Genomic DNA, 18,395 nt, shown 5'->3' with positions numbered 1-18,395 from the left:
ACGATATACTCTACAACTTACTCGGCTTTCTCCAGAGGCGCCACCATATGGATACGTCATGGGGTCCCATTCGTAGAGATAGAGAGAAGGACAGATGATCAAGGCAGGTACGTTCTAGTAAAGGGTACTTTAGATGGGAGATTAATAGTAATAGGAAGTGCGCATGCGCCAAATTATGAACAAGACAAGTTTCTGCACAAGTTGGGAAGGGCATTGGCAGACTGGGCGGGGTTGCCCTGGGTGCTGGCAGGAGACTGGAATGCGGTTCTAGATTTACATATGGACAGGTCAAACCCCCCCCCCCCCCCCCCCCCCCCCTTTCAGGCGGCGGGAGCTAGCAAACTGACCGACCTATTTGCTTCTTGGGTCGTGGGATGGAGATTAGTGGATGCATGGCGGGAATTATACCCCACCCATAGAGAATACTTGTTCTACTCTCCCATACATACTTTACACACTAGAATTGACTGGTTCCTTTGTTCAAGTTCAATTATTACCACAGTGGGGAACTTAGAATATTTGGCTAAGACGTTCTCCGACCATCGACCCCTTACCATCAAGCTCCAGTGGGGCAGGGTGCTGACCCTGGTGCCGACGTGGAGGGTTAACCCCTGCTCTTTTGGAGGATCCCCCTTTCCGTAAATTGCTATCTGTGGCACTCACTGATTATTTTCGACTAAATTTGGATTCCGCTTCTTCGAATCTACTGGTTTGGGATGCCATGAAAGTTGTGGTCAGGGGGGCAGCGATAGGGAAATTGGTGGGAGTTCGACAGGAGGTACATAGGAAACTGCGCGATGTTGAGGATAGGCTGAAGATTCTGGAGAGAGAGGCGAGCCTTGACCCAGAGAAGAGGGGACATTTGCAGGAGGGATACATAGACCATGCGGAGGTGTTAGAACCGCTACAAGTGATTGATTATAAAGAATATTTGCGTCGCCAACATGCAGAGGCGGACAGGTCCGGTACTTTGCTGGCTAGGATAGTGCAGGACCAACCCAAAAAAAGAAAGTGCACCCCTACTTAAAGGATGATTATACCCCGGCAAAGGATGACTACTCCTCCGACGACAGTGCTAGATCCCACAGACGGACCTATACGTCAGGCAGTAACTCCAGCACAGACTCACTGAGCAACAATCAACAAAGACGCAACCAACCATCAGGTTATGGACCACAGCTTTCCAACAAGGACCACTATACCAAGGACATGTACCTTTCCACCCACAAATGTGGCAATACCCACAATACCCTCCGGTCCTTCAACCATTATTTGCCCCCTTTCAACCACAACCTTTTTTAGACAGAGGCTGGGGCAGAGGACGAGACAGAAGAAGAAGAGGGAACCAACAACAAAAACAGGTACAATGGCAAGATCAGCCATCAACATCAACCAGGGAACTACGCAGCTACCAGGAAAAGAAAAGCTATTCGTGAACCTCTCAGAGAAAGGGCTTTCAGTCATAGAAACGAACATACTCAAACGAGGTTTAGGGTTTGTACCCACACCCACCATCGATAATTTCTGCAACAACTGCAAGCTTCAAAACTTTTTCCGCAAGATTCAACTTAAGGCTTTCTTTGCAGACGAACAGACCAGGCCTAGCAACGACACAGGACTTCGCAACCCCTCTACTTTCACACCGCAGGCCGGCATGGTACCTCCCGAAAACTTGACCTTTGAGAAAGCAGTTCTGAAGGACCTCACACTTTTACGTCCTAAAAAAAGCTGCCAGGATACTTTGAAACAAGAACTTGAGGCACTGAAAAACCTGCCCAATGATCCTCCCATCACCATAAAAGAGGCTGACAAAGGGGGAGCAATCGTCATCATGTCTACAATTGACTCTAGAAAGGAATGCCTCCGACTACTTCACAACGGGCAGTACTGCACGCCCATTACAGAGGACCCAACCAAACGCTTGACCACCAAAATTACCTCTATGGTCTCAGCTGCCCTCCATCAAGGTTGGATTACCAAACACAAGGTGGACTTCCTCCTGCCAAAGAATCCCAAACTCCCCTACTTCTACATCCTACCCAAAATACACAAAGGGGTTATCCCACCCCCGGGAAGACCAATAGTCTCAGGTATAGGGTCCATCCTAGAACCCCTTTCCAAATTCTGCGACCATTTCTTCCAACCATTGGTCCTCACTATCCCCTCATTTCTCCAGACACCAGAGAAGTCCTGAAACTAATTGAACTCTCCAATGAACAGGGTCTCCATCCAGATGTACTGCTTACACTGGATGTGGAGGCCCTGTATACCAATATTCCACAACTCAACCCTAGAGGCGGTGGAATCAATCCTGTACAGTGGCACTTGGACAGCTCCTACACCAATTGGCTTTATAATGGAATGTGCACAGCTTGCCCTTACAGAGAACTTTTTTCAATTTGAGAAGAGTCTTTACCATTAGAAAGAGGGTACTCCAATGGGGAGTACCTTCGCCCCAAGTCTGGCATGTCTCTACATGTCAGACTTTGAGGGCCAGCACATCCTCACGGAGACAAACCCCTATGGTACTAACATCCAGTTGTGGCATTGATATATCGACGACATCCTAATCTTCTGGAAAAGTTCCAGTGAGACCATCACACCTTTTCTAGAATGGATCAATGGTCTTAGTCCATTTCTCAATTTCACAGCTCATAGCTCCAGGAGCGAAGTACCCTTCCTGGACCTTCTAATCAAAAGACATGCCAACAAACTGACGACAACTACCTACAAAAAGCCCACTGACAGTCACTGCCCCCTTCTGTATCAGAGCTTCCATCCCAAAGCACTTAGGGAGAATCTTCCCTACGGGTACTATCTCAGATTTAGGCGCAACTGCACTGAGCTGGCGGACTTCAGAAATCAAGCTTCCGAACTCAATGACAGTTTAACCAAACGCCAATACCCATCTAAACAGATAAACCAGGCCTGTAAAAGAGCCCAGAACACCCACAGACTGGCTCTCCTGGAAAAACAAAATAAACCCACAACTGACATTCTAACCTGTGTGACCACTTTCACCCCAGAGTCCAATTTACTAAAAAAAAGTCATCAACAAGAACTGGAAGATCCTCCAGGTGGGAGAGAACATTTGAAAAACCCAGATTCGCCTACAAGAGAACATCCAATATTAAAGACATGGTGGTAAACACAAGACCCAAGACCTCCATAACACAGGAGAACACACTGTGGGGACTGCCCCCAGTTACAGGTCTTTTTCCTTGTGGATAATGTGTGGTATGCCCTTTGACAAGAGCCACAAAAACTATCCCCCTAGCAGACACCTGAGTCTGGTCTCAAAAGACACATTCGAATTGCAATACCACCAACTGCATATTCCTCTTAACGTGCTCCTGCAATCGCCAATACGTTGGTATGACCACGCGCATGATCAAAACAAGAATCACGGAACACAGGAGCAATATCCGATGTGGCAAAACCACAATAAAACTGTACACACACTTTGCAGAAACATTGCATTCATTCAACGATTTCCAATAGACAATCTTGGAACACAACAAAAACATTTCTAAGGAAACACACGAGGCCTTAATGACGATATCCCATGGGCAAGTTTAAACAAATGATCCCGGGAAGTTTTTTAGGAATCACATTCACAGAGCAGTTCACACACCCCTGAATAGCCTCTGCTTGTGCAGACCGCTGCTTTATCTGCACCCCACCTTGGACCCTGCGAGCTAGCACATTCCTCCTACTAATCATTGGACTCTCACTTGTCCACAACACAGTAGTTCTATCTAGGGACACTGCCCATAATACACGGTACCGACACCCTAGGTCGCCGTTGTACTTTCATAGTTTAATCATTCCCAACCCATTTTCGACACACTGTCTTCATATAGACTGTTTTGTCATACGCTATGGCTCTGCAATAGAACACAGTCCAACACATACACAGGCTAGACACGATGTTATACGCTCAGGCCTCACGATAATTTTTCAATATTATATCCAACTATTTGATCTGGTCATCTGACAACAGTATCCCTGTCTCTAGCGCCTCTAACTGGGGTTATATAGCACACACACAGGCTGCCCACGTAATACATGCCCACTCCACAGATATTTCCTCGACATAGCACCTTCATATGACCAACTAGAGAGATCTGGGAACATTATTTTACTGTACCATCATAGCGTGCACGGGTCTCAATAACATTTTTATCAAACACCAACTCAAGATGGCGACGCGAGATAGCGTTCTAGTTTGTACGAGCCCGTTCCCTGAGCACTTCCTCTGAAATTCAGCCGATTCCGGAAAGGCAAACTACGGGGTAGGCATACCGGCGAGTTGCCGCCAGCCACTCATGAGTATTCCTCTTATGCACGAGAACGGTAAGCCTTAATGCCTTCACCCGACCCTTTTTAATAATTTAACACTAACGGACATCTCCTTTCTTTAAAGGAGCGTAGCAACTTTGAGATCCTTTACACCCCCGTCGGGCAGTAGTTCCTGGCACCACGGGTGAGTGACCACACGAAAAAACTTTTATCTATTGGCATATATTTCTTTCTGCTTAGTTGTATTCTGTTGTTGCTCTGTACACTGCAATGAATGAGTTGGGTTGGCACTACTACAGTATCTTGCGGGTTATGAAGTAACTCAGCTAATTCGTTATTAAACATATACTTTTGCTATGTTGTGCTAATGCATTTTACCTGCTCTAACTACCTTACCACCAGATGGAGACGCATTGATGCTTTTTTAGTGGGGCTACTGCAGCATCACGTTGGTGATATTATACTTCACTTGGGGCATATGGCTCCTACAATATGTGATTGCTATACCATTTAGATATAATTTTGTGCTAATTTTATGCTATCAGGCACTTTTTACATAACGAATATGGGCATTCTATTGACGCATGCCTCAACTGTATACCTATGTAATACTTGGCATTCAATTACCGCGTCCCTGAACTACTTACTGAACAAAGGATCAGATGATAGCCCATGATGCGACATTGATTTCACCTATCGGGCAATCTCTTAAGTAATTTCCCCGCTTGCTTTACCTCTACTGAGTTAAACTGCCTCCAGCAGGGAATTCATACTGGAGAGGGTCCCAACTAATCACCTAGTCTGTACGAAGACCACTTTTGACCACAGGCTTCCAATAGATAGCCTATTAAGAATACGATTAACCTTCCCAGCCACACCGTCTTGACCTACGTCCCTAGCAAACTACGCACAATTCTTGATTAACCTCACTAGAACCACACTGCCTTAAAGCAGGCAGCCCCTCCCACCTTACACCTGAGCAAGTTTCATCTGAAGCACTGAGTCTAAAACAGATACCACCATGAACTACAGGCCTATAGCACCTATACTACCATGGACTACAGGCCTATAGCATTTTTCCTTTCCCTGTAGATTTTTAACCCCCCTTACCCCCTTACCCTCATCCTATGCCTAAACCCTGCATTTTTTATTATGGCTTTTTTCCACAGGTTCAACATAGCCTGGTTCAGGACTACTAGTCCCCTTTGCAGGTTACACCCAGATAATTTCTGTTACCTGACCACCAGTCGTGCAGATAATATTACACATATATCCTGATGAAATGCCAACCGATTCCTTAAGAACAATTAGGCACGAAACATGTTGAGCCCACGCTAGTGATAGCCCAGTAGGATCATTACAATCCTCTAGGGCATCCAACTCTTTTAACTAGGCAGGATCTACCTTACCATTGAAGTTTATTGAGCTTAGGACTGACCCTGACCTATTTTAGACCAATCAATCAATCAATCATGGGCATTTGTACAGCGCGCTACTCACCCGAAAGGGTCTCAAGGCGCTGGCCACTTTTGACACGTGCACCACATCCCACATTTGGCCCCTTACCCTCACGCACCCAAAGGCTTCCTAAGAAGATCTCCGACAAAGAGCCCCGGAAACGGTGAGCCCGTCGAACATTGTAGCGCCGGCCCGACGATGAGCAAGGCCCAATGATGAAGCATGACATCCTTTGGGGTGTGTGAGGGCAACATGACAAAAGTTTTGTCTTTCTCTTTCCTTCTACCCCCTAGGAACTGCATTCCCCTCGCTTGACATAGTTCGAATTTTGTCCATTAAGATAACAATATTTCCCTATATACTTTAACTGTACCCAATTTGCCCCTGATTATTCCACCATATCTGGATCTAAACCGCTAAAGGACCATTAATAACTATAAAGCATATGTAAAATGATATTGTCTCTTCTGAAGAAAGAGTGTTAGTTTGATCACCCAACATCTTCAGCTGTTGGGAAGTCTATCAAATACATGGTTTGGTAGAATAGGGGAAATCCAAAAATGGCAAGCACTGGTTTTTCATAGACCAAATCATTGCAGATTGGCCGATATAGACAATGCCATGGTTGCATAACGTGTAACATCACGTGTGGCTCTATTTCTTCCGGGTTAAAGGTATACGTCTCTGAATGGAAAGTGTTGCCTAAACCATGGAGAAGCCCTGATATTGTTCCCCTCCCCATTCACCCTGCTAATGGGCAACTCCGAGTTTTCTCCTGCCTTGAAGGAACTCCTTTTCATTGAGTTGAGAAACTGAGGATGTGCTAGGATAGGACAGTTTTCAAAAAAGTTTCCTTTCTGTGTTATTAGACTTTTATATTAGTGACCAACAGGCCTAGATGTATATCCAGTAACTTTTGTTTTTAAACCGTGACACTAAATGTTATTATAACTCCACACTAGATTGAATTAAGATCTCTCAAAGTTTATTTTATTAAAACAAATTCATTCTTCATTAAAAACATTTTTGCAAATATATTCGTACAGTGCTCTGGTACAATATTCACACCTTTCTCTAACAATTCCGTATTGCGGTATTCTGGCACAGAATCACTGTTAATTATGTATCAAACTTAAATATTAAATAAAGCAAAAAGTTCACAAATTAATAAACATATTCAGTATACACACACAATAAAATAAGTCCTTTGTCGACGCGTTTCGGTGCATAAGGTATAATGGCACCTTTTTCAGGACAGACGAATTAAAACGCAATGTGTTCTTCTTTCTAGAAGAGGAATGATTGAACTGATTCAAGATTATAAAAAGAGTTTGGCCTACCAGAGACCGAGATGTTCAGGTATTGCCAAATAATGTATTGGGCTATGCACCCGTCCATCCAACCACACGCTTTCAGACAGGTCACATGTTTCAGGAAGTGGCTTCTTACTAAAGACAGTGATGAGAGATTTCTCTCAGGGGCCTGTACCAAGTATTAATGTAAATCAGACCAGTGACTAAGACTTCAGGGCAGAAGAGGAGCTAGGCCACTCACTTACATAAAGCGAATGGAAACATATCTTCATTAGAACACACACAACTGATCGAAAATCTCAAGGCAAAAGAAGAATTAACAAAATTGATGCTATACTTGTTATCACATACCTACTAAACTCCTCAAGGGTGGCTTAAATCTCACTGACAAGTGCTGGAAAATTGTTGGGGTAGAGATACTCTTGTACATATAATGTTGGACTGTCCTAAATTGAATAAATACTGCTTGGCTGTATTTACGCGTTTTCAAATGTCTTAAACAATGCATGCACAAGGTGGGAAGGTGGAAGACACAGGGGCTGGATGGCAGATAGGGAATAGACTGGCATCCAGTCTCTGTTTGATTGAGGCACTTCTGGATGTTGGGGAAGGGCAGGGGTGAAATGAGAGTTAATGTTTGATTTTATACATTTGAATTGCCCTTCCCTGAAATATACTTACTAGCCTTTTTCGCCTGCCAGTGGTTGTAGTTGAAGTATATCAACAACAAACATTCTAATAAAAACACTTGATCCTAAAAACAGAATTTTTATTCTTTTCAGCATTTTATATCTAACAAAGCAGCCTTCGCTACTGTTTTACTTGCTCCTTTTCCCTCGAAAATCTTAGAATATTATTTGACACAAAGATGCACATGCAGTTCTTTATCTGTGCCATACCAACTATAGCGATATACCAATGACTTAGTGTTCCTCCCGTTTCATGCTTCTCGGGACCGAGTACGAGAAACGCCGGCTAGGCTCGAGATAATACACGAATTAGCTCGGGACCAAGTCCGAGAAACGCCGGCTAGGCTCGAGATAATACACAAATTAGCGATCCACCAAATAGACGCGAGCGTTTTTAACTCGAAGGGGATATTCGGAATTCATGTTCTCTCCTCTGTTTTTGGATTCTTAATAATTAGCCACAAAAGATATGATCGGCACCAGCTGGAAGGGACGCTTTCAATTAACTGCATCCTGCCGAGGATACAATTAGAATATGAATATTCGACACCACTGACAAATACAGGCAGTCGCTACGAAAAAAACTTCTGATTGAATAAGTCCAGAGAGATTCTTCCATCTGATACACGAACAACAAGGAGGACATTTCATTCATTGATCAAGGAAATATGTAAAACAGAAAAACATATCAGAATCTTCTTCATCGTTAGGGGTCACCCAACGGTGTATGGTTGCCCGTTGCAGTCCTGATGAAGACTCGCAAGGCCCAGGCTTAACTCACTGTGAGGCCCGAAGTCGAGTTGAAACGTCGACGCCCATTTAATATTTACCTGGACCTATATATTGTTACTCCCTTGTGCACTACAATTACCAATATAGGTTTCTGATTGACCTTATGAGTAAAGTCTGACTGATGAAAGGCCAGGTGCTAGTATAGGGATGACTATGGATCCTTGTGTATAATACAATAACTGTGTTTTTATGTCACTTATCTTTGCAAACCTTTGCCAATTCCTTTTTTTTTCTTATCACATAACTTTATCACTTCTTTCTATTTTTGCACGCTCCTCTTGGGGCAACCAATATGACCCAGATGTATTGTAATAATTATTTACATAATTCAAGAGTGGTATAAAAATGAATAAATCACCATTGAATATTTATTTTGCTGTTGCGTTGTGAGATTGTCCAATCTATTGATTAGGAGTAGAATATTATACTCTACCAATGAAGTGTGAAATTGTTGACTAATTGTGACACTGTGAAATAATAGTCTTTGGACCATTGTTTTATAATATCGTCATTTACACTGTTCCTAGATCGTTTGGGTTACCCCATTTCATTAATGGCCAGGTATTTATAAAGCTGGCCATTAATCAACAATTCCATAACCTTGCGAAATAGGGGTAAGAGGGAGATAGGACAATAGTTGACAAGTTGTTTTGGGTCAGCCGTGGTTTTTTTCAGAATTGGTTGGATTATGGCTTCCTTCCAATGTGTAGGGACAGTAGATTAGGATATTGAGAGGTTGAAGATTTTCGTTAGGTGTGGGATGAGGACTGGGGCAATTTTTTATATAGTCTGGGAGGATGCTGGGTCATCAGGAGATCCTGATTGGATTTTGTTCAGGGTAACAGCTACCTCTTCCTCTGTGATGGTGCAGAATTGCTTGAGAGAGGGAGTGCAATGGAAGGAGGGGGAGATTTGTTCGTCTCTTGTTTGGGTGTAGTGTTAGGTGGAAACTGACTGTAAATGATCTCTATTTTCATTACAAAATAGGACGAAAGGTTGTCAACCCATTTTTGAGATGCCGTGAGAGGAGGTTGACATGCAGCTGGGTTGGTGAATTTTTTCACTATTTTGTAGAGTTCCTTCTGTGAGTTGGAGGCCTGATCTATTCTGATTGAGAGGTAGGTCTTTTTTGCTGAGGCTGTATGATCCATGTAGTTCCTATGTGTTTTTTTGTAGTAGTGTTTGTCAGCTTCTTTTTTAGTGTGTTGCCATTTACGTTCTGCCTTTCGGACGATAAGTTTATCAATTTTTAGGTCGGGAGTGAACCAAGGGGAAAGTTTGGCTGGACACTTTGTGGCTTTTACTGGGGCAGTGATGTCCAAGGTCTTGCTAATTACATTTTCCAGATATCTGGCAACTTTGTTGTTGTGTGTAGTTTCAGACGAGGGAGGAATGTTAAAATGGGTGATAAAGGGCTCTATCTGAATCTTATTCCATGATCGGCTTGGCTTTGATTCTCGCTTAGGTGGAGATTTGGTCTGTGTCCCTTGGACCAGAAATTTTATTACATAGTGGTCCGACCATAAGACTGGGAATAGGTGGTCATAAGTGACATTAGGTGAATTGGAGAATAAGAGGTCTAGGTAGTGTCCAGCGACATGTATGGGGCTTTTTACCAGTTGCTCCAGACCCAGTGAACCAAGACTAGTGGTGAGATATTTAGTGTGGGGATCTGACAAGAGTTCCGCATGGTAGTTGAAAATCTCCAAGTAGGAAGAAATTATTAGTGGCTAAGATGTGAGGCGCGATTATTTTGGTCAATTTATTGCTGAAATGGGTTTTATTGCCAGGTGGACGGTAGAGGAGGGCGCCTTTCCAGGATTCTTTGTCTGTGAGCTCTATACTAAAGACGCACAGTTTGCCCCAGTCTGACTGATGGGATTCGACAATGTGAGTTTTAGCATTAGTATTAAAGGGGATCGCTATTCCGCCTCCTCTTTTATCTTTCCAATCTTGCCTTATCAGTTGATACCCAGGAGGAAGTGCTATTGTTACATCAGGTAGGGAAGAATACTGTAGCCAAGTCTCTGTTATGAAAAATAGATTGGGTTTCTCCGAGTCCAGTAGGGACCAGATTTCTAGTGCATGCTTTGGTAGAGCGCGTGCATTGCAATATATGCTGGTCAGGTCTGTGGGCCTGGGTTGGGAATTATTGCACAGGCTTTTGCTGTTTGGTCCTTTAGTGACTCTGTTAGGTGAGCTGTTGCCGTGTGTAGCATGGTTCTTCAAAGGTGATTGGGTGGGGAAGCTATTCTGGGCACAGAAGATTTAAGAAGATGGAGTTCTTGACTCGTATATTTTAATATGGCCATCCTTTAGAAGGAGAGATTGCAGTCAGGAGAAAAAGACAGCGTGTCTGGCGTCGGTCAGGCACGGACAGGCGCAGTCTGGCTGCTGCGAGCGCCCGCTCCGCGCACTTTATTTTAACTAGGAATTGGGTGGGACTGCGACAGTGTGAGAGGAGCACTGGTCTGCTGCAGGGGTAGTGACAGTGTGGAGCAGAAGTAAAAGATGGTGCCTGCCCCTCCGCACAAACGGCACAAACCGCGGCGGACCAGGGGAGCACAGGCGAGTGAGTGAGCAGTAAAAACAATGGGCAAGCGAGATTTAATAGCCAGCATGTGACGTGCTAAAACAGACTGTCCCTGTCGGCCGTACTCTGTGACTTCATTCTCGAGAAATGGCTCCTGCTTTCATTGCCCCAAATTTCCACTCGTCAGTTGAGCCATTAGAGTAGCTTCAGTGGTGCATACTCTTTCTTCATGCCGTCCAATCACCAAATTACACATTTTCAAATGTAGCCTTGGCCACCTAGCTAAACACTGAGGTTTTCTTTTTCAGTGTCATTGCATTGACTCATTTTCAAGATTACAACTTTTCAGTCACTGTCCTAGTTAGTGTGATGTAATCTCACATCCTCTGATAGCTGCCGCTATCCAGAAGTTTTATTATGGTTTAAACGTCCACTTCTAATTTGTCATTTTCCCACAAATTTTGCAATCTAAGCTCTTAAATGGTTCACTGTCCTCCACAAATCTGTATTTATGCAGCACCCTTGTGCTAGTGGAGTATAACCATGAACTAGTAGACTACCGTGGCTGTCAAAGCCCCAACCTTACTATGTCTTCACACGTTTCCTCAGCCGCACCTGTAGGTCTATGTAGGTGCTTATCTCTATAGTATAGTTTGTGTGCTCATCTGCTCCTTTAATTAATTCGCCCCTCTGCTTTGTAGCATGCACCTCACCTGCCTTAAGGGCTATCATCTGTCTCAACTGAAGGCGGAGCCGATGTTGGGTAATTATTTTTTAGAGGAAACAGTTAGGGAGGGAGTTGCATTGCGCAGCTTTTCATCCTCACACTTAGCGAAAATAGGGTGTACAGCAGATTACCCTTTGATACCACCAGTCTCTTTCAATCAGTCTCGGTGTTCTTACATTGGACTGGTAGCAGTGGCTTGAAGGGTGGTGAATGAAGCTCCACAGGAAGAAGCTAACCCAAGAACTTGACTAGTTCTGCCTCTCAATTTTGTTAATTTTTGCCTATGTTTTTGGAAAAGCGAGTGTTTAGTTGCACTTTAAATGCATTGTTCAAAACCAAAGTTTAGCTGATGTTTTTGAGGCCCCTTTGCAATATGTACTTTTCCTAAGGACACTAGTAACTTACAATGTTCACAATTTGTTTGCTTTCTGCACCTAGGGACCTAACTGCCGAAGATCAGATTGCTCTATTGAAGTCCAGTGTTATTGAAGTTATCATGCTTCGTTCAAACCAGTCATTTTCAATGGAAGACATGTCTTGGACTTGTGGCAGCAATGACTTCAAGTACAAAGTCAATGATGTGACTCAAGGTAATCAACTAAAAACATTTTGCTTACCTTCTGTGCAAGAAAGGTGCATACTGTAACTTTCTCCACTTGGAAATTACATTGTCAATCAATGAAAAAAGTTTTGTGAATATTTGTGTTTCATCTTTATTGTCCCTCTTTTGATTAGATGAATAGGAAGACAGCATACGGTTAAATGATCAAGAGATCCATCACTTTACAATATCGTAATAAAGCTGATAAACAGGTTAAATGTTTTTGATGGAGAGTGCAACTGCTTGCTAAAGGTGCTGTAGAAATGACTTTGTTGGATTGAAATTTGTGGCATGATCTTTTGATGGCTGACGTTAAACAAGCATTGGCATAGCCAGTAGGTCTCGCTTTTAAGACCTTATAAGTATTTAGTTATGCGGCACAATATCCTTGGTGCAACAATATCAACTGTTGCATGGCTAAACACTTATGAGGTCCCAAAGGTGAGACCTATTGGCTATTCCAATGCTTGTTGCTGATGAGCTTTGATTGCTTCAGTGCGCAAATGACAGTGAGCGAGCCATGTGCGCAGCGCAGGGCTCTTATCTGACCGCAGAATTTACAGTGTGCTTTTGTGTTTATCTCTTATCCGACATAGTCATAAGCATATTTCCAAAATTTTAAGAGCTTCTTCTAAACACATTTCGCCAATCATCGAACCAAGTACGCAGAGATGAGGGCCAGCAACTCTTAGCAATATTCTGAATGCTGTGAAACGGGCGCAGAGACCTTAGTATGTGTGTCACATACCGACTGCTGTGTCTGACAGTTTTATTATCTGTCACTGGCACTCGCTCCCAAATCCGGGGGCTCACATTTGTATTTTAATGAGAACCGGAGACATCCCGCTCCACCGGATTATGCGCCACAACAGGGTGTGAAAGTCAAATTGCCGAAGACGTGTACTGCTTTGTGCACGAGCCAAAGTAAGATCAGAGAAAAGGTCACGTGCATGCAGATGTGATTAAAACATGTATCAAAGCAATTGCTGTCTCTCCAGCAGACATCAAAGTGCGTGTTTTATGTCATTGCTTTTCCCGGGCTGAGGGGACTAAATGAAGTGCGTATATTGTTTGAAATAATTATCTGAAATTGCTGCATATCAAATGAACACGCTTGTTGAAGTGAAACAGGTGCGATTTGCATGCCTCTTGGTTTGCTGTTTTGTCTTGGAGTAGTAGGCTTATGTTTTATTCAGTGACATGCCTGCAGTTACACGCGCCACAGGGCCGAGTCCACCCGCAGGACAGACGCCCAAGACTGCCAAGCCAGGTGCTGGTGGACAGAAAGGCGGGATGGCTTGAAGAACCTCTCGTAGAAAGTACTAAAATGAGGAGAAAATGCAACACGTCAAGAAGCAAAAAAAATGTAACAAAAGGCAGCAAATATTCAGCAGCAGTCCAACACAGTAAAGCACAAGGGATGAACAAGCATTGGCCGTGCGGCAGTAAAAGTAACGCCGCACGGCCGTGAAAGCGGAAGTCATCGCGATCCCTCTGAAAGCGAAAGTGATTGCGGTGACGTGCTAAATCACACTAGGGATGCGCGTGAGCTTGTGAGCGTGACAGTAAGCTGGTGGCCACTTTGATAGCACTTTTAAAAGAAGCTACCTAATGTCTCGGCCAGACCAGTGCATGTGCTGGATCAGGCAAGACCTAATTAGAAAGTGTGTTTAGCGAACCTGAGGAAACATAGGAAGCTGGAGTTAGATTGCTTTGACCTTTTTTCACACAATACAGCACTTAGGAGTGTATAAGTAATTAAGAATCACAATCATTCTTATTGGTGAGAAAGCACATTATATTTAATTAAAAACTAGCACAATATCTAACCAGGAAAATCCATTTGGAGAGTTGAGCTACAAGACTTTCTTAGAATACGAATAAGCAGAGAGAGGCAAGGATGACAAGGGAAGAACTTTTATGTCATAAAGCTTCATAACTTAAGGGATAGCTTAAGGATTTATCCATTAACTATTCCTGTGTTAACCATTTGTTAGTTTCAGAGATCGTTTGGTATCAGCAATCCATTATCACTCTTTGAAGGAAAGATCAAATGTGGACATTAGTAGTTCAGATGGCTATAGAGATAACATGTATAGTTTATCAGACAGCACAAAGAGATCTTCCTCCCTTGCGGGTTTTGACCAAGTTAGGCACCGCTGTCTGATCTGAATCGGCGGCCTGAGGGACTGCACTAGAGAATAATTTGAAACTTTTGATAATATGAAAGAGAATGCAAACACAGGATTAGACTTCAAACCGTAGTGGGTGTGTTTCCGTTTTTTACACTTGCTAAATAAAACGCGTACACATTCCAGTCTTCGTATTATCTTATGTTCCAAAAATAAGCGAATCTGAGTCACACCAGTAAACTCTGTGTCGATACTTGGTACATTTGAATATGGATTCTTAAATTGTCAAACGATGATTCCATCTCTCGACAAATCCATCATCTTACTTGCTCCTGTACACCACTGAACCTTCATACTTAAACATCCATCTAGAATGATAACACATTAAATCTGATCTCCTTTTTGTTAACTCTATATTTATGCAATGAATCATCCATATATTTTGAGGCTAAATACTTCTTCTCCAACAACAACTTCAATCCACTTTGAAACATTTGCTGAAACAGATCTTCATGGCTATGACCCTTTATGCTCCTAAATCCTCCCTTATCTGCAGCTCCCGAAAATACCTGTGGTATTAAGTGGTCTGGTCTCCTTTTAAACTAAAATATAATTACCTTGTTCCCCGGACTTCGCTCCTATTCTAAACGTTTTCTTCTTTCTTGTGTAATGCTGCCACCTTTTACTTCTCTGTTTTCCCTTTACTTTGTTTCCTGGTCAACAGTTTTGCAAAATGCACCTTCTGCTTCACATACAGTACGTCTTTCTCACTGGACTGAAATAATTTAAAAACTGGTATGTGTGCACTTCTCTCATATATGAAACTTGTAAAACCCTTTCCTATTTGAATTTCACATCTACTATCACACAGATGTTCAGATTAGCAGCCTGATGAGACCATTGATAGCACTAACCTTGGCCTCCTTCCTGCAATCTGGTTAGCCACACCTCCTAACAACACCAAACGCTCTATGGTGGCTGAAGAACTAGTCATGATCGTGGCCCGATGCGCAGTCAAGATGGCCGTACTCATCTGGCTCTCTCAGATCCTGATGACCTCCTGCTGCGGCATCGGGGCACATAAATGGCGACTTGAGTGCATCCCCGTACACCAGTGAACCTGCCCTGGACCTCCTGCCCTTGTGTGGAGCTCAGAGGCCTAGCGCAAAAGGGGGTGCTGGTGAGCCTGAGGCTGCTGTGCCAGCCAGCAACCGAGCTGGCAGGCCACAGGAGCACTGTCGGGGTAACTCTCTACTCTGTGGACAGCCCTGACTGCTGACTGGCTTGCTTTCCCCAGGGGCTATGACACTGTGACATGCTTGGAGCAGCCTGGAGCCAAACTTGGCATACTGGAGGAGGAGAGTGATTGGACATGGCTCCCACCGTCATTACTTAGCCCCACATCGCGTTGTTGAGGCCCGCTGCTACTGTTTTGACTGGACCCCGGATTGAAATGGGACTTGCCATGGTGGTGCTGCGCATTGGGCCTCCTGAGGGCTGATAATTGGCGTGTACCCCTTGGCCTGCAATGCAAATGCTCTTACATTCCGCAGTGTTGGCTGGACAGATCTGTTGACAGGCACCTGTATCTATCCTTCCAAGTACATTGCCCTGGGAGCACTCATATTCCCCATCTGCTGTATATTGTGGGTACTACCTGACAACTATCACGGCCATGGGCAAGACATAACAGAAATGGCAGAGCAGTCCTCACTTTCAAGAGCTGTAACCCCGGTGACCATTCAGTATCTGATGGTGAACATGCTACAGGAGCTACCAATGGAGTGCTCAAGGCCTGGGGCATCTACTGAGTCCCTATTATTGAACTGGAAGTCAAGTCTGGCCTCAATATATACCAAAATCAATGGTATGAACTGCGGTTTGGATCGCCTCATGGAGCTCATGGGCATGTAAAACCTACGCCTGGACGGAGCAGAAAAAAGGACCTTTAACATCGAGGATGTCCCAGCAGGAAAAACATATGCTATTATTTGTGGCATAAAACAAAGACTTGGAAGCCTGCTCTCGGCAAATAAATATCCGTATCACTGGAATACTTCGTGAAGACACTGCTGCTTGATACCCTTGGCAAAGACTTGTTTTTGTGCAGCCTTTTTAGTGGAAAGAGCACACTGCTTCCTGGGATTGAAGCACCCTCTGGGGGCACCCCCCAGACCCTTAAATGCATGCCTCTTAAATTACAGAAATTGTGGCACTGTGCTCCACCTGGCCAATGAGAAATGTCCTCTATGTTATCAGGAATCCGAGATTTCCATCTACCCACATTTTACACCTCCTGTTCAGGCAGCCAGGGGCAGGTTTATGGGCATTTAAATGAGCACTCCGCTCTTGCCATGTGAAATACGGTATGTTGTATCCTGCCCACTTAAGTGTTGACATCAACAGCAAGACATAGATCTTCTCATCAGCCACAGAGGCTAAGCAGGCTTGTGAGAGGTTACTCGCATGTGTGGATTCCCGCAGGGCGTGGATTCGTGCGCCTCAAGACACCAGACAAACTTCTGCACCAGCCCTAAAACGTGCTGTCAAATTAACTCATCAAGAATTCCTGGCCTGTGTGGTAAGGAACATTTAGACTCTTGGCTCACTGCTGTTCATGCTCCCATGCCGCCCCAAATCGCCTACTTTTAAGACAGTCCCTCTCACCATTGCCATTATTTGCAATGACATGTAATACCCTTGCCTATCCGGTTCGGGCACCGTACATAATCCTTACCCAAGCAATATGGTCACCATATGCCACTCTCTAGGTTTCCCTCACCATATGTTTACCTATCAGGGATGTGTGTGTTTGACTTTATGGGTATCTGCCACTAGCAGTTGGGTGTTTTAGTGTGTTGGGGGGGGGGGGGGGGAGGGGGGTAGGGTAATGGGTTTGATGATGATACTTTATCCAAATCTGCAGTGAAATAGTTAGGTGTATTATTCCCCGGCATTTTGTTGTAATATATAGCTTCAATACTGTACTTTCTCCTAACATGTGACACAAGATTACCAGATTTTGAAATTAAGATACTGGATTGTCAGAAGTCAAGTACAGGAGACAATTCTTAGAATACTTACAGCATGATCATATTGACATTGCTATACTACAAGAAACCCATTTCTCATCAAAGCTTACTGCCTCCCTTTCTAGGAGACTGGGCCAGTATCAATATTTATCCTCTTATAGCTCCTATTCCAGCAGGCTATGCATTCTAATTTGCCATCATGTTGATTTCAAGTAATACCTAAGCCCCAAACATAAACAGCCCAGATTTCTTCAGGGACATCTGATCACCTCTTTGCCATCCTGCCACCACCACGATTGTGGGGCACAGATTTTAATTTTGTCTTTCAATCTACATTGAACTATTCAAGTGGCTAGAGTCATCAACACCCACATACTGTGGAGTGCTCCTTGATATTCAGTGGACATGCTCCTTCATACATATCTGGAAACACAGACTGACCTCCCCGTGCCCCCTTACCCCCACCACCCCTCCAAGGCTACTTCAATTTCCTTTTTTACCCTCCCATAACCCTTTCTCCTGGGTCGACTTCTGGCTAATGACTCCTGATGTGGTTCCTGGGTACATGGACATGCACACCACATTACAACACTCTCAGACCATTCAGCAGTAAAGATGAGAGTAGTGTTTCCTAGGTCGCTCCTGGCTATGACACCCTGGAGGTTTCCTTGCGATGTACTGCACGATCTGGTATTCTGGGAAGAGATGCAAACTGACATCAAGGAATACTTTGACATAAATAAAGAATCAGTGTTGTTTGTTGCCATGCTTGGGGAGGCATTTAAAGCTTACATCTGAGGGATCACAATTGTTAAC

General features: G+C 43.9%; 1 protein-coding gene across 2 annotated transcripts in view; it reads left to right on the top strand.

Annotated features, from left to right (window-relative positions):
- The window catches only part of VDR (vitamin D receptor), a 1,262,566-nt gene that overhangs the window by 821,530 nt on the left and 422,641 nt on the right, over nt 1-18,395 (top strand). For both annotated transcript variants that reach the window (XR_015309792.1, XM_086964248.1), the window contains exon 7: nt 12,253-12,404. Coding sequence is in view for 1 of the 2 variants with exons in the window: in XM_086964248.1 (XP_086820374.1) it covers nt 12,253-12,404 (152 nt within the window). In the remaining variant the exon portion in view is untranslated. The remainder of the gene's footprint in view (nt 1-12,252; nt 12,405-18,395) is intronic.

Source organism: Lissotriton vulgaris, chromosome 1_1, assembly GCF_964263255.1.
Source record: "Lissotriton vulgaris chromosome 1_1, aLisVul1.2, whole genome shotgun sequence".
Lineage (NCBI taxonomy): Eukaryota > Metazoa > Chordata > Amphibia > Caudata > Salamandridae > Lissotriton > Lissotriton vulgaris.
The sequence above is the reverse complement of the archived record's forward strand: the minus strand, read 5'-3'. Positions and strand labels throughout refer to the sequence as shown.